This window comes from Hypanus sabinus, chromosome 1 (assembly GCF_030144855.1).
Source record: "Hypanus sabinus isolate sHypSab1 chromosome 1, sHypSab1.hap1, whole genome shotgun sequence".
Lineage (NCBI taxonomy): Eukaryota > Metazoa > Chordata > Chondrichthyes > Myliobatiformes > Dasyatidae > Hypanus > Hypanus sabinus.
Genome location: NC_082706.1, coordinates 47,018,163 through 47,042,762, shown reverse-complemented (window position 1 = coordinate 47,042,762; position 24,600 = coordinate 47,018,163). Strand labels below are relative to the sequence as shown.

Here is a 24,600-nt window from a genome sequence, read left to right as displayed (position 1 = left end):
ACGTTTTTGAGATGTGGGGTGGAGAGAGAGAACTGAAACCTCTGGGCAAAACTCACAGGGAGATCATGCAAACACCACACAGAAAGAGCACAGGTGGGAGATCATATCCTTGCTATACGACCCACTATGTGCTAGGTGACCTCAGGTTTTTAAATGTATCACTAATCTCACTCTGGTGAACTCTCCCCTCTCGCCACCCTATCATATCCACTTCACATTTAACTCCACCGAGCTCTCGCCTCTCCTCCTCATTCCCCTCCTCAACCCAGATCCTAAACCTTGATCGAGTCCCGAACCCACCTTTATACGAACCCTAACCCCTGACACCAGCAGTCAGTGAGTAAACTACTTCCTTGCTTTTCCCTTTGCCCCAACGTTAAAACATTGACCCTTGACCCCTGCTCCAGTAGGAACAGTGATACAGCCCCATCCAGAGCAGCCTGGGAACTCAGACCCCCACACACTGGCTCCAGTACCTTCCCAGGATCTAAGCACATAACTAGAAACCACACTGTGGCCGTGACAGTGGTCAGCCATGCTGATGGTCAAGCATTTTTATTGGCCAGCAGATGTGCTGAGTGTCCATCCATGGCCCACACAAACTTCCCAGCAGGGTCATCGCAGTCCCCCGTTACAGAGCACAGAGAAGGGACTTTCAGTGCCTTTGAGTCAATGCTTAACAAACTGCATATCCCAGCTAATTTCATTCCCCAGCATTTGACCCACGACCCACCAGACTTTTACCATGCAATGTCCACATACTCCATGAATCCGGTGGCATGGCAGCATAGCAATTGCACAATACTTTTACAGCACCAGCGATCACCGGTCAGAGTTCAATTCCAGCTAAACATATCAGGAGCGGCTACGTTCTATCCTCACCGCTGTCTGTGTGGAGTTTGTACGTTCTATCCTCACCGCTGTCCGTGTGGAGTTTGTACGTTCTATCCTCACCGCTGTCCGTGTGGAGTTTCTACGTTCTATCCTCTGCTGTCCGTGTGGAGTTTCTACGTTCTATCCTCACCGCTGTCCGTGTGGAGTTTCTACGTTCTATCCTCACCGCTGTCCGTGTGGAGTTTCTATGTTCTATCCTCACCGCTGTCCGTGTGGAGTTTGTACGTTCTATCCTCACCGCTGTCCGTGTGGAGTTTGTACGTTCTATCCTCACCGCTGTCCGTGTGGAGTTTCTACGTTCTATCGTCACCACTGTCCGTGTGGACTTTGTACGTTCTATCCTCACCGCTGTCCGTGTGGAGTTTGTACGTTCTATCCTCACCGCTGTCCGTGTGGACTTTGTACGTTCTATCATCACCGCTGTCTGTGTGGAGCTTGTACGTTCTATCGTCACCGCTGTCCGTGTGGAGTTTCTACGTTCTATCCTCACCGCTGTCCGTGTGGAGTTTCTACGTTCTATCCTCACCGCTGTCCGTGTGGAGTTTGTACGTTCTATCCTCACCGCTGTCCGTGTGGAGTTTGTACGTTCTATCCTCACCGCTGTCCGTGTGGAGTTTGTACGTTCTATCCTCACCGCTGTCCATGTGGAGTTTGTACGTTCTATCCTCACCGCTGTCCGTGTGGAGTTTGTACGTTCTATCCTCACCGCTGTCTGTGTGGAGTTTGTACGTTCTATCCTCCCCGCTGTCTGTGTGGAGTTTCTACGTTCTATCGTCACCGCTGTCTGTGTGGAGTTTCTACGTTCATCCCCATCCCTCTCCGTATGGTGTTGGAACATTCTCCCCAAGCAGTTGACTTGAAGGATTTGTACATTAATCCTCTCACCATTGTCTGTGAGGCGTTTGTTTGTTCTCCCCTCACTGCTGTTCTGAAGGAAATTGTATGCCGTTCCCCTATCCACTGTTTGTGAGGAGAATATTTATTCCCCACTAACTACTGTCAGTAAAGAGTTTTTACACTCTCCCCTAACCATTGTCTGTGAATAGCTTTATGTTCACCCCAAATGCAGTCCTTAACAAGTCTGTGTGTTCACTGGTAACCTGGTTTATTTTTTCTCCCTAATTACGTATGTAAGGATTTGTAAGTTCTTGAGCAGATGAGTCTACTCCGGGTGCCCTGTTTCTTTCCACGCTCCAAGGGCATGCTGTTTCGGGTTACTGAGTTGTGGGCATGTCGTATGGGTCCCAGAAGCCTACAGTCACTTGCAGGCTGCCCCCAGCACATCCTCAGACTTCTTTTGGATGGTTTACACAAATGACAAATTTTACCTTATTTTTCAAATTTTTGACGTCTACATGTGACAAACAAAGTTAATCTTTATCATTATCGAACATAGCTGTCTGAACCACCGCCTCTGGTATCTGGCTCAATATTTGCACCCCCCACCGTGTAAGACATTTCTCTTCAGCTGGTAATGGTATCTTTTAGCTGTAACCTTAAATTGTGCCTCGAGATTTCAGTTGAACTATCCCGGGAAAAGAGCGCTCACTCTGCGTGTCTCTCTCACGGGCTCGATGAGATCATCCCTCAGTCTCTGACTCCGCAAGGAATATAGAGCCAACATGTCTGACGTTTCCCTCTAACCCCATCCCCTGAGTTCTGGCAGCACCTTTATAGACCTTCTCCACTCCTTATCCAATTCAACCTCAGCCCTCCTACAACCGGGTGACTAAATCCAAACACGATCACCTCACCAGCGTCTGATATAACTGGCTGTGTCCTCCCATGTCCAATACTCAGTGCCCTGCAACCCATAAGCCTTCTCCACCTCCCTGTCCAGCTGAAACTCCATGTGTACCTGTTCTGCAGCACTGCCCAGCGCACAATTAAAGTCCTGCCTTGATTTCTGCTTCCAATGTGGAACACCTCTCAGCTACCTGAATTAATTTTCATTTCCCAGTCAGCCCGTCTACTCTGCCGAACAAGATTCCACGGCTACTCCCAATACTCCTCTCTGCCATCTATAACACCACCTGTATTCGTGTTGGCTGCAGGCTCATTAAATTCTCCTTGTGCTGTGCATTATACCAAAGACAGACTACTCTGGGCCCAAGCCGATCTCTGAGGAAGACACCAATCACAGACATCCAATCCAGAAATGACTTTCCACCAGGAGCCTCTACGTCCAACCTTCACCGTGGGCTCAGCTCACTAACGCTCTTGTTGCTGGACGTTGGGCAGAGATTGGCCAAGCTCAGGCCCCATGTGGTCTCCCAGCAGACCTGCCTTCTAACCAGCCTGCCTCACTCATCGCACATACACACTTGGGGGTGGTGGGGGGTGGGGTTCCTATTCCCACCACTCACCCCAGCATGTGTCAGCACGCTGTTAGATGGGAACAGGAGTGATCGTTACAGGGATCAGTGTATATTAGGGAGCAGTTTGAGCAGAGAGAGAACTCAAGCAGTTGAAGGGGATTCCATAGTTCACACACAGCACAGATCAGGGCACAGCCCCCTGATGACACATCACCACTTCCCGAATATTGCTCAGCCCAAGCAGTGTTCCTGGAATCCCTCAGTCCCAGGAGTGTGTGATGGGATGGTCTAGAGAGAGAGCTTCACTCTGTGTCTGACTCTGGAAGTGTGTGATGCAACGGTGTGGAGGGTTTCAGTCTGTGCCTGCCCCCAGGAGTGTGGAGGGAGAGGGGGCTAACCATGGTCAGACTGGCAGTTCAGTTGCAGCATACTGTGGGGGGTGGGGGGGTGGTCACAGGGTTACACAGCAGATAAACAGCCTCTTTGGCCCAACCTCATCTGTGCTGACTCACATTCCCAATGAAAATAGTCCCAACTTTCATAACAATCCAAATCCTTCCCATCTCTGTACCTGTTCTCGTGTCTTTTAATTATGTTTCCATTAGTGTGAGAGTCTGGGACCAGCTCGAAGGACATCCCTTTCGAACAGTGATTAATAGGATTTTCTTTAGCTAAACAGTAGTGTATCTTTTGAATTCAGTCCCACAGATGGCTGCGGAGGCTAAGTCATTGGGTGTGTTTACAGCGGAGGCTGATTGTTTCTTGATTAGGCAGTGTGTTTAAGGTCAGGAAAGGTTGAGGTTGAGAAGGAAAATAAATCAGCCATGATTGAATGGCAGAGTCATTCTGCTCCCATGTCTTATAGTCTTACTTGGTCATGCACCTGCCTCAATCACTTCTTCTGGCAGCTAGTCCTGTATAGTACCCATCGCCTGGGTGAAGATCTCGTAAATCTCTCCTCTCATGTTAAACCTCTGCCTTGCAGTTGACAATTCTCCAGCCCTGGGGAAAGTGATTCTGTATATTCACCCTATCTAACCATCTTCTGTCAATAACTCAGTCCTTCCCGGTAATATCCTGCTGGACTTGAACATCTCTAGCAGCACGTACTTCTGCCAACCCAACTGTTATTGGAATTGGTCTATTTTACCGAGATATAGTGAAATGCTTGTTTTGTTTACTGCCCCTACAGAGAAGATCATTACACAGTGCATTGAGGGAAAACAGTAACAATGCAGAATAGAGTGTTGCAGCTGAAGAGGAAGGGCAGTGCAGATGAACAGTAAAGTGCGAGAGCATAGCGAGGCCAGGAGTCCATCTTATCCTACGTGAGACCTGTTCGAGTGGTTGATAATAATGAGATAGCTGTTCTTGGGCCTAGTGGTATGTGCTTTTGTACCTGCTGTCCAATTGGAGAGAATGTCCGAGGTTTGTGTTGCTTTTTTTGACGTTAGCTGCTTTACCAAGTTGGGGGGAGCATAGACAGAGTCTTTGGAGGGGAGGCTGACTCCCACGAAGTGGTGACATTCCACTGAAGGACCTCATCCCAATCCGTGTCTGTGTCCCTCGTGTCCAGGGTGGTTATTGAGGGATATTATGGGGGAGTGGGTGGGATTAGGGGCATGGGGTACAGGAAAGGATCAGTATGAGTGAATATGGGAAGATGTAAGGAGGAGTTGGATGAGGGCACATGAGAGGGAGGACTGGGACATCAATCCTGTCGCTGTCCCATTGCAACCTACGGCAACCCTCCACACTATCCAGAACACCAACAACGTTCATGCCATTTGCAAATTTACCTACTCACCCTTCCACTTTCATATACGAATCATTTATAAACATCACAAAGAGCAGGGATATTAGAAGGCTTCCCTAATCTCCATCTGGAACGTTCTCCATCTACAACCATCCTCTGCCTTCTGTGGGCAAGCCAATTCTGAATCCATACAGCCAAACTTCCCTCAATCCCATGCTCCTGACTTTCTGAATAAGCCTACCCTGGGGTACTTTACTGAAATCCACTGCTCTACTTTCATCAAAGTGCTTCGACACGTTCTCAACGAGGCCCTTGGGGAGTGACCTGTACCTCACAGAGCCATGCTTATGTCCCCACTCAGAAGATGCTTCTCCAGTAGAGGGGGGCTGAGGTGATGCAGACGTATGGAGGGTCGATGGGGAGGGGCAGTGAGTCGGAGGAAGAAGTTGTGAGGGTTGACAGTGATGGGAGGATGAGGAGAGGAATGAGAGGGGGAGCAGCAGAGAGTGGGCATGGGTACACAGTTGGGTGACTCCCACTCTGCTCTCCCCCATCCACAGGCCCCTCCACATTGCGGTGGCCCAGGGGGACGTTCACATGGTGCAGAGGCTCGTCCACCTCCTCCTCGTCGGCAAGAAGAGCTTGGACATCTACAACAACCTCCGGCAGGTAGGAGACAGGTGGAGGGAAGCTAACTGGAGGGGTAAGAGGGTGGGGATAAAGCAGGAGACAGGTGTATAGGGGGATGTCACAGACCCATCAGTTTTGTAGGAGCTGGAGGGGGTTACAGAGAAGGGGAGGGATGTAGGGGCTAGAGTGCAGTTTCAGAATCAGGGAAGGGTGTAGGAGCCACAGGGGTTTATAGAGATGGGGAGGGATGTAGGTGCTAGAGGAGGGGTTACAGAATTGGAGAAGGGTGTAGGAGCAAGAGGGGTTTACAGAGATGCAGAGGGGTGTAGGAGTTGATGGGGTTTACAGAGATGAGGAGGGGTTTTTTACAGAGATGGGGAGGGGTGTTTTACAGAGATGGGGAGGGGTGTATGGGCCGGAGGGGTTTACAGAGATGGGGAGGGGTAAAGGGCTAGGCGGGTTACAGAGATGGGGAGGGGTGTAGGGGCTGGAGGGGTTTACAGAGATGGGGAGGGGTGTATGGGGTCAGAGGGGTTTACTGAGATGGGGAGGGGTGTATGGGCCGGAGGGGTTTACAGATATGGGGAGGGGTGTATGGGCCGGAGGGGTTTACAGAGATGGGGAGGGGTGTATGGGGTCAGAGGGGTTTACAGAGATGAGGAGGGGTGTAGGGGCTGGAGGGGTTTACAGAGATGGGGAGGGGTGTATGGGGTCAGAGGGGTTTACAGAGATGGGGAGGGGTGTAGGGGCCGGAGGGGTTTACAGAGATGGGGAGGGGTGTATGGGCCGGAGGGGTTTACAGAGATGGGGAGGGGTGTATGGGGTCAGAGGGGTTTACAGAGTTGGGGAGGGGTGTAGGGGCCGGAGGGGTTTACAGAGATGGGGAGGGGTGTAGGGGTCAGAGGGGTTTACAGAGATGGGGAGGGGTGTAGGGGCCGGAGGGGTTTACAGAGATGGGGAGGGGTGTATGAGGTCAGAGGGGTTTACGGAGATGGGGAGGGGTGTATGGGGTCAGAGGGGTTTACGGAGATGGGGAGGGGTGTATGGGGTCAGAGGGGTTTACAGAGATGGGGAGGGGTGTATGGGGTCAGAGGGGTTTACAGAGATGGGGAGGGGTGTATGGGGTCAGAGGGGTTTACAGAGATGGGAGGGGTGTAGGGGCCGGAGGGGTTTACAGAGATGGGGAGGGGTGTATGGGGTCAGAGGGGTTTACAGAGATGGGGAGGGGTGTATGGGGTCAGAGGGGTTTACGGAGATGGGGAGGGGTGTATGGGGTCAGAGGGGTTTACAGAGATGGGGAGGGTGTAGGGGCCGGAGGGGTTTAAAGAGATGGGGAGGGGTGTATGGGGTCAGAGGGGTTTACAGAGATGGGGAGGGGTGTAGGGGCCGGAGGGGTTTACAGAGATGGGGAGGGGTGTATGAGGTCAGAGGGGTTTACGGAGATGGGGAGGGGTGTATGGGGTCAGAGGGGTTTACGGAGATGGGGAGGGGTGTATGGGGTCAGAGGGGTTTACGGAGATGGGGAGGGGTGTATGGGGTCAGAAGGGTTTACGGGGAGGGGTGTATGGGGTCAGAGGGGTTTACAGAGATGGGGAGGGGTGTCTGGGGTCAGAAGGGTTTACAGAGATGGGGAGGGGTGTATGGGGTCAGAAGGGTTTACAGAGATGGGGAGGGGTGTATGGGGTCAGAGGGGTTTACAGAGATGGGGAGGGGTGTATGGGGTCAGAAGGGGTTACGGAGATGGGGAGGGGTGTAGGGGTCAGAGGGGTTTACAGAGATGGGGAGGGGTGTAGGGGTCAGAGGGGTTTACAGAGATGGGGAGGGGTGTATGGGGTCAGAGGGGTTTACAGAGATGGGGAGGGGTGTATGGGGTCAGAGGGGTTTACAGAGATGGGGAGGGGTGTATGGGGTCAGAGGGGTTTACGGAGATGGGGAGGGGTGTATGGGGTCAGAGGGGTTTACAGAGATGGGGAGGGGTGTAGGGGCCGGAGGGGTTTACGGAGATGGGGAGGGGTGTATGGGCCGGAGGGGTTTACGGAGATGGGGAGGGGTGTATGGGGTCAGGGGGGTTTACAGAGATGCGGAGGGGTGTATGGGCCGGAGGGGTTTACAGAGATGGGGAGGGGTGTATGGGGTCAGAGGGGTTTATGGAGATGGGGAGGGGTGTATGGGCCGGAGGGGTTTACAGAGATGGGGAGGGGTGTAGGGGTCAGAGGGGTTTACAGAGATGGGGAGGGGTGTAGGGGCCAGAGGGGTTTACAGAGATGGGGAGGGGCGTATGGGGTCAGAGGGGTTTACAGAGATGGGGAGTGGTGTGTGGGGTCAGAGGGGTTTACAGAGATGGGGAGGGGTGTATGGGGTCAGAGGGGTTTACAGAGATGGGGAGGGTGTAGGGGTCAGAGGGGTTTACGGAGATGGGGAGGGGTGTATGGGGTCAGAGGGGTTTACGGAGATGGGGAGGGGTGTATGGGGTCAGAGGGGTTTACGGAGATGGGGAGGGGTGTAGGGGTCAAAGGGTTTACAGAGATGGGGAGGGGTGTATGGGGTCAGAAGGGGTTACGGAGATGGGGAGGGGTGTAGGGGTCAGAGGGGTTTACAGAGATGGGGAGGGGTGTAGGGGTCAGAGGGGTTTACAGAGATGGGGAGGGGTGTATGGGGTCAGAAGGGTTTACAGAGATGGGGAGGGGTGTATGGGGTCAGAGGGGTTTACAGAGATGGGGAGGGGTGTATGGGGTCAGAGGGGTTTACGGAGATGGGGAGGGGTGTATGGGGTCAGAGGGGTTTACAGAGATGGGGAGGGGTGTAGGGGCCGGAGGGGTTTACGGAGATGGGGAGGGGTGTATGGGCCGGAGGGGTTTACAGAGATGGGGAGGGGTGTATGGGGTCAGAGGGGTTTATGGAGATGGGGAGGGGTGTATGGGCCGGAGGGGTTTACAGAGATGGGGAGGGGTGTAGGGGTCAGAGGGGTTTACAGAGATGGGGAGGGGTGTAGGGGCCAGAGGGGTTTACAGAGATGGGGAGGGGCGTATGGGGTCAGAGGGGTTTACAGAGATGGGGAGGGGTGTATGGGGTCAGAGGGGTTTACAGAGATGGGGAGGGGTGTAGGGGCCAGAGGGGTTTACAGAGATGGGGAGGGGCGTATGGGGTCAGAGGGGTTTACGGAGATGGGGAGGGGTGTAGGGGTCAGAGGGGTTTACGGAGATGGGGAGGGGTGTATGGGGTCAGAGGGGTTTACGGAGATGGGGAGGGGTGTATGGGGTCAGAGGGGTTTACGGAGATGGGGAGGGGTGTATGGGGTCAGAGGGGTTTACAGAGATGGGGAGGGGTGTAGGGGCCGGAGGGGTTTACGGAGATGGGGAGGGGTGTATGGGCCGGAGGGGTTTACGGAGATGGGGAGGGGTGTATGGGGTCAGGGGGGTTTACAGAGATGGGGAGGGGTGTATGGGCCGGAGGGGTTTACAGAGATGGGGAGGGGTGTATGGGGTCAGAGGGGTTTATGGAGATGGGGAGGGGTGTATGGGCCGGAGGGGTTTACAGAGGTGGGGAGGGGTGTAGGGGTCAGAGGGGTTTACAGAGATGGGGAGGGGTGTAGGGGCCAGAGGGGTTTACAGAGATGGGGAGGGGCGTATGGGGTCAGAGGGGTTTACAGAGATGGGGAGGGGTGTATGGGGTCAGAGGGGTTTACAGAGATGGGGAGGGGTGTAGGGGCCAGAGGGGTTTACAGAGATGGGGAGGGGCGTATGGGGTCAGAGGGGTTTACGGAGATGGGGAGGGGTGTATGGGGTCAGAGGGGTTTACGGAGATGGGGAGGGGTGTATGGGGTCAGAGGGGTTTACGGAGATGGGGAGGGGTGTATGGGCCGGAGGGGTTTATGGAGACAGGTGTGGATTTGGGGCCGGTGACAGTATAACAGAGAAGAGAATAGATTCTGCAGGTGCTGGAAATACAGAGTGACTGCTGCAGAGTGAGATGCTGAAGGAATGCAGCAGGTCAGGGAGTGTCTGTGGAGGGGTAGGAATGGTCTCGGTCAGAAACTTTCTTGCCCTCCATTGGTTCTGCCTGACCTGCTGAGTGCCTCGAGTGTGCGTGTGTTACTCGAGCTGACAGAGAAGTTGATTCAGTTGTTGTTTTGCAACGAGCCCTCAATGTGTGACTGTAAGTCGCAGTGACTGCTAACATGTAATTGCCTAATTTCCCAGAAGAGCAGTGTGTACAAGCACATCAATGTCAGATCTGCTTTCCTCGAACACTCTCAGACCCGCAGTTCACTGTCAACTCGTGAAACCACAGAGAATAAATACAAAGTGATTCACAAACTGCACAAAGCGATTTGCAAACAGCCGGTGTTTTGGAACCCCTCTCCCAGCCGAGAGAACGAGGCAGAGTGAGAAATCCCACCACACAATGAGTGGACAGTCAGGGGAGTGCACTGTCCAAACAGCCAAGCAACAATACAGCTTGGCTTCAATTCCAACCAACCCTGGCACAAGTCTCCCTCCCCTGTCCCTTCCCCCTCCCCCTCCTTCTACCCCTCCCCCTCTCTCTCCCCTTCCCCTCTCCCCTTCTGCTCCTTCCCCCCTCCTTCTACACCTCCCCCTCTAACTACCCCTCCCCTCCCCCTCCCCTTCTCCTCTCCCCCTCCCTTTTCCCACTCCCCCCTTCCCCTCTCTCCTTCTGCTCTCACCTTCCTCTCCTCCCCTGTACCTTCCCCCTCTCCCTTTCCCCTCGCCCTTCTCTTCCTCCCCTCCGCTCCCCTTCTCCCCTCACCCCACTCCCCTTCCTCTGCCTCTCCCAATCCCATCTCCCTCCTCTCATTCCCCCACTCCCTCTCCCCCTCTGCTCCCTCTCTTTCACCCCTTTCCCTCTCCTCTGTCCCCCCTTCACCTCTCTCGCTCCCCACTTGGCCACTCCTATTGCCAAAATGCTCCCTCCTCCTGCTCGCTCCCTTCTGCATGCCTCCAGGACCGTGCACAGCAGCCTCCCAGAGCAGCTTCTCTGCAGCCAGTGCCTTGGACAGTGGGTGTCTCGGGGTGAGGGACGGTTACCGACAGCACCAGACAGCAGCCGCACTTCCTGAAAGCAGATTCCACCAGCAAGCTTCCAGGGAATTGGGGAATTCCCCTCTGGAGTTCAACCAGCCAGACCAGATCCTTCAAACACAGCAACCTAACCAGCCTGGCCCGGAGCCAGCTCAGACACAGAGACTCCCTCTACGCTGTTCAAACACACACCCAGAATCAGACAGAGAGAGAGAGACTCCCCCCACACCGTTCAAACACTCACCAAGGATCAGACACACAGAGAGACTCCCCCCACACCGTTCAAACACACACCCAGAATCAGACAGAGAGAGAGACTCCTCCCACACCGTTCAAACACTCACCAAGGATCAGACAGAGAGAGAGAGACTCCCCCCACACCGTTCAAACACTCACCAAGGATCAGACAGAGAGAGAGAGACTCCCCCCACACCGTTCAAACACTCACCCAGAATCAGACAGAGAGAGAGAGAGACTCCCTCCACACCATTCAAACACACACCCAGAATCAGAGAGAGACTCCCCCCACACCGTTCAAACACTCACCCAGAATCAGACAGAGAGAGAGAGACTCCCCCCACACCGTTCAAACACACACCCAGAATCAGACAGAGAGAGAGAGACTCCGCCCACACCGTTCAAACACACACCCAGAATCAGACAGAGAGAGAGAGACTCCCCCCACACCGTTCAAACACTCACCAAGGATCAGACAGAGAGAGACTCCCCCCACACCATTCAAACACACACCCAGAATCAGACAGAGAGAGAGACTCCCCCCACACCGTTCAAACACTCACCCAGAATCAGACAGAGAGAGAGAGACTCCCCCCACACCGTTCAAACACTCACCCAGAATCAGACAGAGAGAGACTCCCCCCACACCGTTCAAACACACACCCAGAATCAGACAGAGAGAGAGACTCCCCCCACACCGTTCAAACACTCACCCAGAATCAGACAGAGAGAGAGAGACTCCCCCCACACCGTTCAAACACACACCCAGAATCAGACAGAGAGAGAGAGACTCCCCCCACACCGTTCAAACACTCACCAAGGATCAGACAGAGAGAGAGAGACTCCCTCCACACCGTTCAAACACTCACCCAGGATCAGACACACAGAGAGACTCCCCCCACACCGTTCAAACACACACCCAGGATCAGACACACAGAGAGACTCCCCCCACACCGTTCAAAGACATACCCAGGATCAGACAGAGAGAGACTTCCCCCACAATGTTCAAAACTCATCCAGGATCAGACAGAGAGAGACTCCCCCCACACAGTACAAACACTCACCCAGAATCAGACAGAGAGAGAGAGACTCCCCCCACACCGTTCAAACACACACCCAGAATCAGACAGAGAGAGAGAGACTCCCCCCACACTGTTCAAACACACACCCAGAATCAGACAGAGAGAGAGAGACTCCCCCCACACCGTTCAAACACTCACCCAGAATCAGACAGAGAGAGAGAGACTCCCCCCACACCGTACAAACACTCACCCAGAATCAGAGAGAGAGAGACTCCCCCCACACCGTTCAAACACACACCCAGAATCAGACAGAGAGAGAGACTACCCCCACACCGTTCAAACACTCACCAAGGATCAGACACACAGAGAGACTCCCCCCACACCGTTCAAACACTCACCCAGAATCAGACAGAGAGAGAGAGACTCCCCCCACACCGTTCAAACACTCACCCAGAATCGGACAGAGAGAGAGAGACTCCCCCCACACCGTTCAAACACTCACCCAGAATCAGACAGAGAGAGAGAGACTCCCCCCACACCGTTCAAACACTCACCCAGAATCAGACAGAGAGAGAGAGACTCCCCCCACACCGTTCAAACACACACCCAGGATCAGACAGAGAGAGAGAGACTCCCCCCACACCGTTCAAACACTCACCCAGAATCAGACAGAGAGAGAGAGACTCCCCCCACACCGTTCAAACACTCACCCAGAATCAGACAGAGAGAGACTCCCCCCACACCGTTCAAACACTCACCCAGAATCAGACAGAGAGAGAGAGACTCCCCCCACACCGTTCAAACACACACCCAGGATCAGACAGAGAGAGACTCCCCCCACACCGTTCAAACACACACCCAGAATCAGACAGAGAGAGAGAGAGACTCCCCCCACACCGTTCAAACACACACCCAGGATCAGACAGAGAGAGACTCCCCCCACACCGTTCAAACACACACCCAGGATCAGACAGAGAGAGACTTCCCCCACAATGTTCAAAACTCATCCAGAATCAGACAGAGAGAGACTCCCCCCACACCGTTCAAACACACACCCAGGATCAGACAGAGAGAGAGACACTCCCCCCACACCGTTCAAACACTCACCCAGGAACAGAGAGAGAGAGAGAGAGAGAGAGAGAGAGGGAGAGAGAGAGACTCACCCCACAACATTCAAACACACACCCAGGGTCAGACAGAGAGAGACTCCCCCCACACCGTTCAAACACACACACAGAATCAGTCACAGACAGAACTTTGTACTGTTCAAACACAGACTCCTGGGGTCAGACAAGAGTGAAACTTGCTCCACACCATCCCACCACACACTTCATGGGGTCAGACACAAAGTGAAGCTTCCCTCCATACCATGCCATCATACACTCCTGGGTCATACACAGAGTCAACCCCCTCCACACTCTCCTATCACACACTCGGGGGGTTGGACACAGTGAATCCCCTCCACACTCTCCTATCACACACTCGGGGGGGGTTGGACACAGTGAAGCTCCCTCCACACTCTCCTATCACACACTCGGGGGGTTGGACACAGTGAAGCTCCCTCCACACTCTCCTATCACACACTCGGGGGGGTTGGACACAGTGAACCCCCTCCACACTCTCCTATCACACACTCGGGGGGTTGGACACAGTGAATCCCCTCCACACTCTCCTATCACACACTCGGGGGGGGTTGGACACAGTGAAGCTCCCTCCACACTCTCCTATCACACACTCGGGGGGTTGGACACAGTGAAGCTCCCTCCACACTCTCCTATCACACACTCGGGGGGGGTTGGACACAGTGAAGCTCCCTCCACACTCTCCTATCACACACTCGGGGGGTTGGACACAGTGAATCCCCTCCACACTCTCCTATCACACACTCGGGGGGGTGCTGGACACAGTGAAGCCCCTCCACACTCTCCTATCACACACTCGGGGGGGTTGCACACAGTGAAGCTCCCTCCACACTCTCCTATCACACACTAGGGGGGTTGGACACAGTGAAGCCCCTCCACACTCTCCTATCACACACTCGGGGGGTTGGACACAGTGAAGCCCCTCCACACTCTCCTATCACACACTAGGGGGGTTGGACACAGTGAAGCCCCTCCATACTCTCCTATCACACACTCGGGGAGGTTGGACACAGTGAATCCCCTCCACACTCTCCTATCACACACTCGGGGGTTTGGACACAGTGAATCCCCTCCACACTCTCCTATCACACACTCGGGGGTTTGGACACAGTGAATCCCCTCCACACTCTCCTATAACACACTCGGGGGTTTGGACACAGTGAATCCCCTCCACACTCTCCTATCGCACACTCGGGGGGTTGGACACAGTGAATCCCCTCCACACTCTCCTATCACATACTCGGGGAGGTTGGACACAGTGAAGCTCCCTCCACAATCTCCTATCACACACTCGGGGGGTTGGACACAGTGAAACTCCCTCCACACTCTCCTATCACACACTCGGGGGGTTGGACACAGTGAAGCCCCTCCACACTCTCCTATCACACACTCGGGGGGTTGGACACAGTGAAACTCCCTCCACACTCTCCTATCACACACTCGGGGGGGTTGGACACAGTGAAGCCCCTCCACACTCTCCTATCACACACTCGGGGGGGTTGGACACAGTGAAACTCCCTCCACACTCTCCTATCACACACTCGGGGGGGTTGGACACAGTGAAGCCCCTCCACACTCTCCTATCACACACTCGGGGGGTTGGACACAGTGAAGCCCCTCCACACTCTCCTATCACACACTCGGGGGGGTGCTGGACACAGTGAAGCTCCCTCCACACCCTCCTATCACACACTCGGGGGGGTTGGACACAGTGAAGCCCCTCCACACTCTCCTATCACACACTCGGGGGGTTGGACACAGTGAAACCCCTCCACACTCACCTATCACACACTCGGGAGGTTGGACACAGTGAAGCCCCTCCACACTCACCTATCACACACTCGGGAGGTTGGACACAGTGAAGCCCCTCCACACTCACCTATCACACACTCGGGAGGTTGGACACAGTGAAGCCCCTCCACACTCTCCTATCACACACTCGGGGGGTTGGACACAATGAATCCCCTCCACACTCTCCTATCACACACTCGGGGGTTTGGACGTAGTGAAGCCCCTCCACACTCTCCTATCACACACTCGGGGGGTTGGACACAGTGAAGCTCCCTCCACACTCTCCTATCGCACACTCGGGGGTTGGACACAGTGAAGCTCCCTCCACACTCTCCTATCACACACTCGGTGGTTGGACACAGTGAAGCTCCCTCCACAATCTCATATCACACACTCGGGGGGGTTGGACACAGTGAAGCTCCCTCCACACTCTCCTATCACACACTCGGGGGGTTGGACACAGTGAATCCCCTCCACACTCTCCTATCACACACTCGGGGGTTTGGACATAGTGAAGCCCCTCCACACTCTCCTATCACACACTCGGGGGGTTGGACACAGTGAAGCCCCTCCACTGTCTCCTATCACACACTCGGGGGGTTGGACACAGTGAATCCCCTCCACACTCTCCTATCACACACTCGGGGGGCTGGGCACAGTGAAGCCCCTCCACACTCTCCTATCACACACTCGGGGGGTTGGACACAGTGAAGCCCCTCCACACTCTCCTATCACACACTCGGGGGGCTGGGCACAGTGAAGCCCCTCCACTGTCTCCTATCACACACTCGGGGGGTTGGACACAGTGAAGCCCCTCCACACTCTCCTATCACACACTCGGGGGGCTGGGCACAGTGAAGCCCCTCCACACTCTCCTATCACACACTCGGGGGGTTGGACACAGTGAAGCCCCTCCACACTCTCCTATCACACACTCGCGGGGCTGGGCACAGTGAAGCCCCTCCACACACTCCTATCACACACTCGGGGGGGTTGGACACAGTGAAGCTCCCTCCACACACTCCTATCACACACTCGGGGGGTTGGACACAGTGAAGCTCCCTCCGCACTCTCCTATTACACACGGGGGGTTGGACACAGTGAAGCTCCCTCCACACTCTCCTATCACACACTCGGGGGGTTTAACACAGTGAATCCCCTCCACACTCTCCTATCACACACTCGGGGGGTTTAACACAGTGAATCCCCTCCACACTCTCCTATCACACACTCGGGGGGGTTGGACACAGTGAAGCTCCCTCCACACTCTCCTATCACACACTCGGGGGGTTTAACACAGTGAATCCCCTCCACACTCTCCTATCACACACTCGGGGGGGTTGGACACAGTGAAGCTCCCTCCACACTCACCTATCACACACTCGGGGGGTTTAACACAGTGAATCCCCTCCACACTCTCCTATCACACACTCGGGGGGTTTAACACAGTGAATCCCCTCCACACTCTCCTATCACACACTCGGGGGGGTTGGACACACTGAAGCTCCCTCCACACTCTCCTATCACACACTCGGGGGGTTGGACACACTGAAGCTCCCTCCACACTCTCCTATCACACACTCAGGGGGTTGGACACAGTGAAGCTCCCTCCACACTCTCCTATCACACACTCGGGGGGTTTAACACAGTGAATCCCCTCCACACTCTCCTATCACACACTCGGGGGGTTGGACACAGTGAAGCCCCTCCACACTCTCCTATCACACACTCGGGGGGTTGGACACAGTGAAGCTCCCTCCACACTCTCCTATCACACACTCAGGGGGTTGGACACAGTGAAGCCCCTCCACACTCTCCTATCACACACTCAGGGGGTTGGACACTGTGAAGCCCCTCCACACTCTCCTATCACACACTCGGGGGGTTGGACACAGTGAAGCCCCTCCACACTCTCCTATCACACACTCGGGGGGTTGGACACAGTGAAGCTCCCTCCACACTCTCCTATCACACACTCGGGGGGTTGGACACAGTGAAGCCCCTCCACACTCTCCTATCACACACTCGGGGGGTTGGACACAGTGAAGCCCCTCCACACTCTCCTATCACACACTCGGGGGGTTGGACACAGTGAAGCCCCTCCACACTCTCCTATCACACACTCGGGGGGTTGGACACAGTGAAGCCCCTCCACACTCTCCTATCACACACTCGGGGTGTTGGATACAGTGAAACTCCCTCCACACTCTCCTATCACACACTCGGGGGGTTGGACACAATGAATCCCCTCCACACTCTCCTATCACACACTCGGGGGTTTGGACGTAGTGAAGCCCCTCCACACTCTCCTATCACACACTCGGGGGGTTGGACACAGTGAAGCTCCCTCCACACTCTCCTATCGCACACTCGGGGGTTGGACACAGTGAAGCTCCCTCCACACTCTCCTATCACACACTCGGTGGTTGGACACAGTGAAGCTCCCTCCACAATCTCATATCACACACTCGGGGGGGTTGGACACAGTGAAGCTCCCTCCACACTCTCCTATCACACACTCGGGGGGTTGGACACAGTGAATCCCCTCCACACTCTCCTATCACACACTCGGGGGTTTGGACATAGTGAAGCCCCTCCACACTCTCCTATCACACACTCGGGGGGTTGGACACAGTGAAGCCCCTCCACTGTCTCCTATCACACACTCGGGGGGTTGGACACAGTGAATCCCCTCCACACTCTCCTATCACACACTCGGGGGGCTGGGCACAGTGAAGCCCCTCCACACTCTCCTATCACACACTCGGGGGGTTGGACACAGTGAAGCCCCTCCACACTCTCCTATCACACACTCGGGGGGCTGGGCACAGTGAAGCCCCTCCACTGTCTCCTATCACACACTCGGGGGGTTGGACACAGTGAAGCCCCTCCACACTCTCCTATCACACACTCGGGGGGCTGGGCACAGTGAAGCCCCTCCACACTCTCCTATCACACACTCGGGGGGTTGGACACAGTGAAGCCCCTCCACACTCTCCTATCACACACTCGGGGGGCTGGGCACAGTGAAGCCCCTCCACACACTCCTATCACACACTCGGGGGGGTTGGACACAGTGAAGCTCCCTCCACACACTCCTATCACACACTCGGGGGGTTGGACACAGTGAAGCTCCCTCCGCACTCTCCTATTACACACGGGGGGTTGGACACAGTGAAGCTCCCTCCACACTCTCCTATCACACACTCGAGGGGTTGGACACAGTGAAGCCCCTCCACACTCTCCTATCACACACTCGGGGGGTTTAACACAGTGAATCCCCTCCACACTCTCCTATCACACACTCGGGGGGGTTGGACACAGTGAAGCTCCCTCCACACTCTCCTATCACACACTCGGGGGGTTTAACACAGTGAATCCCCTCCACACTCTCCTATCACACACTCGGGGGGGTTGGACACAGTGAAGCTCCCTCCACACTCACCTATCACACACTCGGGGGGTTTAACACAGTGAATCCCCTCCACACTCTCCTATCACACACTCGGGGGGTTTAACACAGTGAATCCCCTCCACACTCTCCTATCACACACTCGGGGGGGTTGGACACACTGAAGCTCCCTCCACACTCTCCTATCACACACTCGGGGGGTTGGACACACTGAAGCTCCCTCCACACTCTCCTATCACACACTCAGGGGGTTGGACACAGTGAAGCTCCCTCCACACTCTCCTATCACACACTCGGGGGGTTTAACACAGTGAATCCCCTCCACACTCTCCTATCACACACTCGGGGGGTTGGACACAGTGAAGCCCCTCCACACTCTCCTATCACACACTCGGGGGGTTGGACACAGTGAAGCTCCCTCCACACTCTCCTATCACACACTCAGGGGGTTGGACACAGTGAAGCCCCTCCACACTCTCCTATCACACACTCAGGGGGTTGGACACTGTGAAGCCCCTCCACACTCTCCTATCACACACTCAGGGGGTTGGACACTGTGAAGCCCCTCCACACTCTCCTATCACACACTCGGGGGGTTGGACACAGTGAAGCCCCTCCACACTCTCCTATCACACACTCGGGGGGTTGGACACAGTGAAGCTCCCTCCACACTCTCCTATCACACACTCGGGGGGTTGGACACAGTGAAGCCCCTCCACACTCTCCTATCACACACTCGGGGGGTTGGACACAGTGAAGCCCCTCCACACTCTCCTATCACACACTCGGGGGGTTGGACACAGTGAAGCCCCTCCACACTCTCCTATCACACACTCGGGGGGTTGGACACAGTGAAGCCCCTCCACACTCTCCTATCACACACTCGGGGTGTTGGATACAGTGAAACTCCCTCCACACTCTCCTATCACACACTCGGGGGGTTGGACACAATGAATCCCCTCCACACTCTCCTATCACACACTCGGGGGTTTGGACGTAGTGAAGCCCCTCCACACTCTCCTATCACACACTCGGGGGGTTGGACACAGTGAAGCTCCCTCCACACTCTCCTATCGCACACTCGGGGGTTGGACACAGTGAAGCTCCCTCCACACTCTCCTATCACACACTCGGTGGTTGGACACAGTGAAGCTCCCTCCACAATCTCATATCACACACTCGGGGGGGTTGGACACAGTGAAGCTCCCTCCACACTCTCCTATCACACACTCGGGGGGTTGGACACAGTGAATCCCCTCCACACTCTCCTATCACACACTCGGGGGTTTGGACATAGTGAAGCCCCTCCACACTCTCCTATCACACACTCGGGGGGTTGGACACAGTGAAGCCCCTCCACTGTCTCCTATCACACACTCGGGGGGTTGGACACAGTGAATCCCCTCCACACCCTCCTATCACACACTCGGGGGGCTGGGCACAGTGAAGCCCCTCCACACTCTCCTATCACACACTCGGGGGGTTGGACACAGTGAAGCCCCTCCACACTCTCCTATCACACACTCGGGGGGCTGGGCACAGTGAAGCCCCTCCACTGTCTCCTATCACACACTCGGGGGGTTGGACACAGTGAAGCCCCTCCACACTCTCCTATCACACACTCGGGGGGCTGGGCACAGTGAAGCCCCTCCACACTCTCCTATCACACACTCGGGGGGTTGGACACAGTGAAGCCCCTCCACACTCTCCTATCACACACTCGGGGGGCTGGGCACAGTGAAGCCCCTCCACACACTCCTATCACACACTCGGGGGGGTTGGACACAGTGAAGCTCCCTCCACACACTCCTATCACACACTCGGGGGGTTGGACACAGTGAAGCTCCCTCCGCACTCTCCTATTACACACGGGGGGTTGGACACAGTGAAGCTCCCTCCACACTCTCCTATCACACACTCGGGGGGTTTAACACAGTGAATCCCCTCCACACTCTCCTATCACACACTCGGGGAGTTTAACACAGTGAATCCCCTCCACACTCTCCTATCACACACTCGGGGGGGTTGGACACAGTGAAGCTCCCTCCACACTCTCCTATCACACACTCGGGGGGGTTGGACACAGTGAAGCTCCCTCCACACTCACCTATCACACACTCGGGGGGTTTAACACAGTGAATCCCCTCCACACTCTCCTATCACACACTCGGGGGGTTTAACACAGTGAATCCCCTCCACACTCTCCTATCACACACTCGGGGGGGTTGGACACACTGAAGCTCCCTCCACACTCTCCTATCACACACTCGGGGGGTTGGACACACTGAAGCTCCCTCCACACTCTCCTATCACACACTCAGGGGGTTGGACACAGTGAAGCTCCCTCCACACTCTCCTATCACACACTCGGGGGGTTTAACACAGTGAATCCCCTCCACACTCTCCTATCACACACTCGGGGGGTTGGACACAGTGAAGCCCCTCCACACTCTCCTATCACACACTCGGGGGGTTGGACACAGTGAAGCTCCCTCCACACTCTCCTATCACACACTCAGGGGGTTGGACACAGTGAAGCCCCTCCACACTCTCCTATCACACACTCAGGGGGTTGGACACTGTGAAGCCCCTCCACACTCTCCTATCACACACTCGGGGGGTTGGACACAGTGAAGCCCCTCCACACTCTCCTATCACACACTCGGGGGGTTGGACACAGTGAAGCTCCCTCCACACTCTCCTATCACACACTCGGGGGGTTGGACACAGTGAAGCCCCTCCACACTCTCCTATCACACACTCGGGGGGTTGGACACAGTGAAGCCCCTCCACACTCTCCTATCACACACTCGGGGGGTTGGACACAGTGAAGCCCCTCCACACTCTCCTATCACACACTCGGGGGGTTGGACACAGTGAAGCCCCTCCACACTCTCCTATCACACACTCGGGGTGTTGGATACAGTGAAACTCCCTCCACACTCTCCTATCACACACTCGGGGGGTTGGACACAGTGAAGCTCCCTCCACACTCTCCTATCACAGACTCGGGGGTTGGACACAGTGAAGCTCCCTCCACACTCTCCTATCACGCACTGGGGGGGTTGGGCACAGTGAAGCCCCTCCACACTCTCCTATCACACACTCGGGGGTTTGGACACAGTGAAGCTCCCTCCGCACTCTCCTATCACACACTCGGGGGGTTGGACACAGTGAAGCCCCTCCACTGTCTCCTATCACACACTCGGGGGGTTGGACACAGTGAAGCTCCCTCCACACTCTCCTATCACGCACTGGGGGGTTTGGACACTGTGAAGCTCCCTCCACACTCTCCTATTACTCACTAGGGGGGTTGGACACATTTAAACTCCCTCCGCAATCTCCTATCACACACTCGGGGGGTTGGGCACAGTGAAGCCCCTCCACACTCTCCTATCACACACTCGGGGGGGTGCTGGACACAGTGAAGCCCCTCCACTGTCTCCTATCACACACTCGGGGGGTTGGACACAGTGAAGCCCCTTAACACTCTCCTATCACACACTCGGGGGTTTGGACACAGTGAAGCTCCCTCCACACTCTCCTATCACACACTCGGAGGGTTGGACACAGTGAAGCCCCTCCACACTCTCCTATCACACACTCGGGGGGTTGGACACAGTGAAGCCCCTCCACACTCTCCTATCACACACTCGGGGGGTTGGACACAGTGAAGCCCCTCCACACTCTCCTATCACACACTCGGGGGTTTGGACACAGTGAAGCCCCTCCACACTCTCCTATCACACACTCGGGGGTTGGACACAGTGAAGCTCCCTCCATACTCTCCTATCACACACTCGGGCGTTGGACAGTGAAGCCCCTCCACTCTCTCCTATCACACACTCGGGCGGTTGGACTCAGTGAAGCTCCCTCCACACTCTCCTATCACACACTCGGGGGGTTGGACACAGTGAAGCCACTCCACACTCTCCTATCACACACTCGGGGGGTTGGACACAGTGAATCCCCTCCACACTCTCCTATCACACACTCGGGGTTTGGGCACAGTGAAGCCCCTCCACTCTCTCCTATCACACACTCGGGGGGTTGGACACAGTGAAGCCCCTCCGTACTCTCCTATCACACACTCGGGGGGTTGGGCACAGTGAAGCCCCTCCACACTCTCCTATCACACACTCGGGGGTTGGACACAGTTAAGCTCCCACCGTACTCTCCTACCACACCCTCGGGGGGGGGTTGGACACTCTGAAGCTCCCTCCACACTCTCCTATCACACACTCGGGGGGTTGGACACAGTGAAGCTCCCTCCACACTCTCCTATCACACACTCGGGGGGTTGGACACAGTGAAGCCCCTCCACACTCTCCTATCACACACTCGGGGGGTTGGACACAGTGAATCCCCTCCACACTCTCCTATCACACACTCGGGGGGGTTGGACACAGTGAAGCCCCTCCACACTCTCCTATCACACACTCGGGGGGGTTGGACACAGTGAAGCTCCCTCCACACTCTCCTATCACACACTCGGGGGGTTGGACACAGTGAATCCCCTCCACACTCTCCTATCGCACATTCGGGGGGTTGGACACAGTGAAACTCCCTCCACACTCTCCTATCACACACTCGGGGGGGTGCTGGACACAGTGAAGCCCCTCCACACTCTCCTATCACACACTCGGGGGGGGTTGGACACAGTGAAGCTCCCTCCACACTCTCCTATCACACACTCGTGGGGTTGGACACAGTGAAGCTCCCTCCGCACTCTCCTATCACACACTCGGGGGGTTGGACACAGTGAAGCCCCTCCACACTCTCCTATCACACACTCGGGGGTTTGGACACAGTGAAGCCCCTCCACACTCTCCTATCACACACTCGGGGGTTTGGACACAGTGAAGCCCCTCCACACTCTCCTATCACACACTCGGGGGTTTGGACACAGTGAAGCCCCTCCACACTCTCCTATCACACACTCGGGGGTTGGACACAGTGAAGCTCCCTCCATACTCTCCTATCACACACTCGGGCGTTGGACAGTGAAGCCCCTCCACTCTCTACTATCACACACTCGGGCGGTTGGACTCAGTGAAGCTCCCTCCACACTCTCCTATCACACACTCGGGGGGTTGGACACAGTGAAGCCCCTCCGTACTCTCCTATCACACACTCGGTGGGGTTGGACACAGTTAAGCTCCCACCGTACTCTCCTATCACACACTCGGGGGTTGGACACAGTTAAGCTCACTCCACACTCTCCTATCACACACTCGGGGGGTTGGACACAGTGAAGCCCCTCCACACTCTCCTATCACACCCTCGGGGGGGGGTTGGACACACTGAAGCTCCCTCCACACTCTCCTATCACACACTCGGGGGGTTGGACACAGTGAAACTCCCTCCACACTCTCCTATCACTCAAACGTGGGCTTGGACACAGTGAAGCCCCTCCACACTCTCCTATCACACACTCGGGGGGTTGGACACAGTGAAGCCCCTCCACACTCTCCTATCACACCCTCGGAGGGGGGGGTTGGACACACTGAAGCTCCCTCCACACTTTCCTATCACACACTCGGGGGGTTGGACACAGTGAAACTCCCTCCACACTCTCCTATCACTCAAACGTGGGCTTGGACACAGTGAAGCCCCTCCACACTCTCCTATCACACACTCGGGGGGTTGGATACAGTGAAGCTCCCTCCACACTCTCCTATCACACAGTCGGGGGGTTGGACACAGTGAAGCCCCTCCACACTCTCCTATCACACACTCGGGGGGGGTTGGACACAGTGAAGCTCCCTCCACACTCTCCTATCACACACTCGGGGGTTTGGACACAGTGAAGCCCCTCCACACTCTCCTATCACACACTCGGGGGGTTGGATACAGTGAAGCTCCCTCCACACTCTCCTATCACACACTCGGGGGGTTGGACACAGTGAAGCCTCTCCACACTCTCCTATCACACACTCGGGGGGGTTGGACACAGTGAAGCTCCCTCCACACTCTCCTATCACACACTCGGGGGGTTGGACACAGTGAAGCTCCCTCCACACTCTCCTATCACACACTCGGGGGGTTGGACACAGTGAAACTCCCTCCACACTCTCCTATCACACACTCGGGGGTTTGGACACAGTGAAGCTCCCTCCACACTCTCCTATCACACACTCGGGGGTTTGGACACAGTGAATCCCCTCCACACTCTCCTATCACACACTCGGGGGGGTTGGACACAGTGAAGCTCCCTCCACACTCTCCTATCACACACTCGGGGGTTTGGACACAGTGAAGCTCCCTCCACACTCTCCTATCACACACTCGGGGGGTTGGACACAGTGAAGCCCCTCCACACTCTCCTATCACACACTCGGGGGGTTGGACACAGTGAA

The 24,600-nt window shown here is 55.6% G+C and overlaps 1 protein-coding gene across 1 annotated transcript in view; it reads left to right on the top strand.

The window, feature by feature from the left end:
• Positions 1 to 24,600, top strand: part of bcl3 (BCL3 transcription coactivator) — a 71,619-nt gene that overhangs the window by 9,919 nt on the left and 37,100 nt on the right. Inside the window, exon 3 of the mRNA XM_059968851.1 lies at positions 5,529 to 5,637. Coding sequence (XP_059824834.1) covers positions 5,529 to 5,637 — 109 coding nt within the window. The remainder of the gene's footprint in view (positions 1 to 5,528; positions 5,638 to 24,600) is intronic.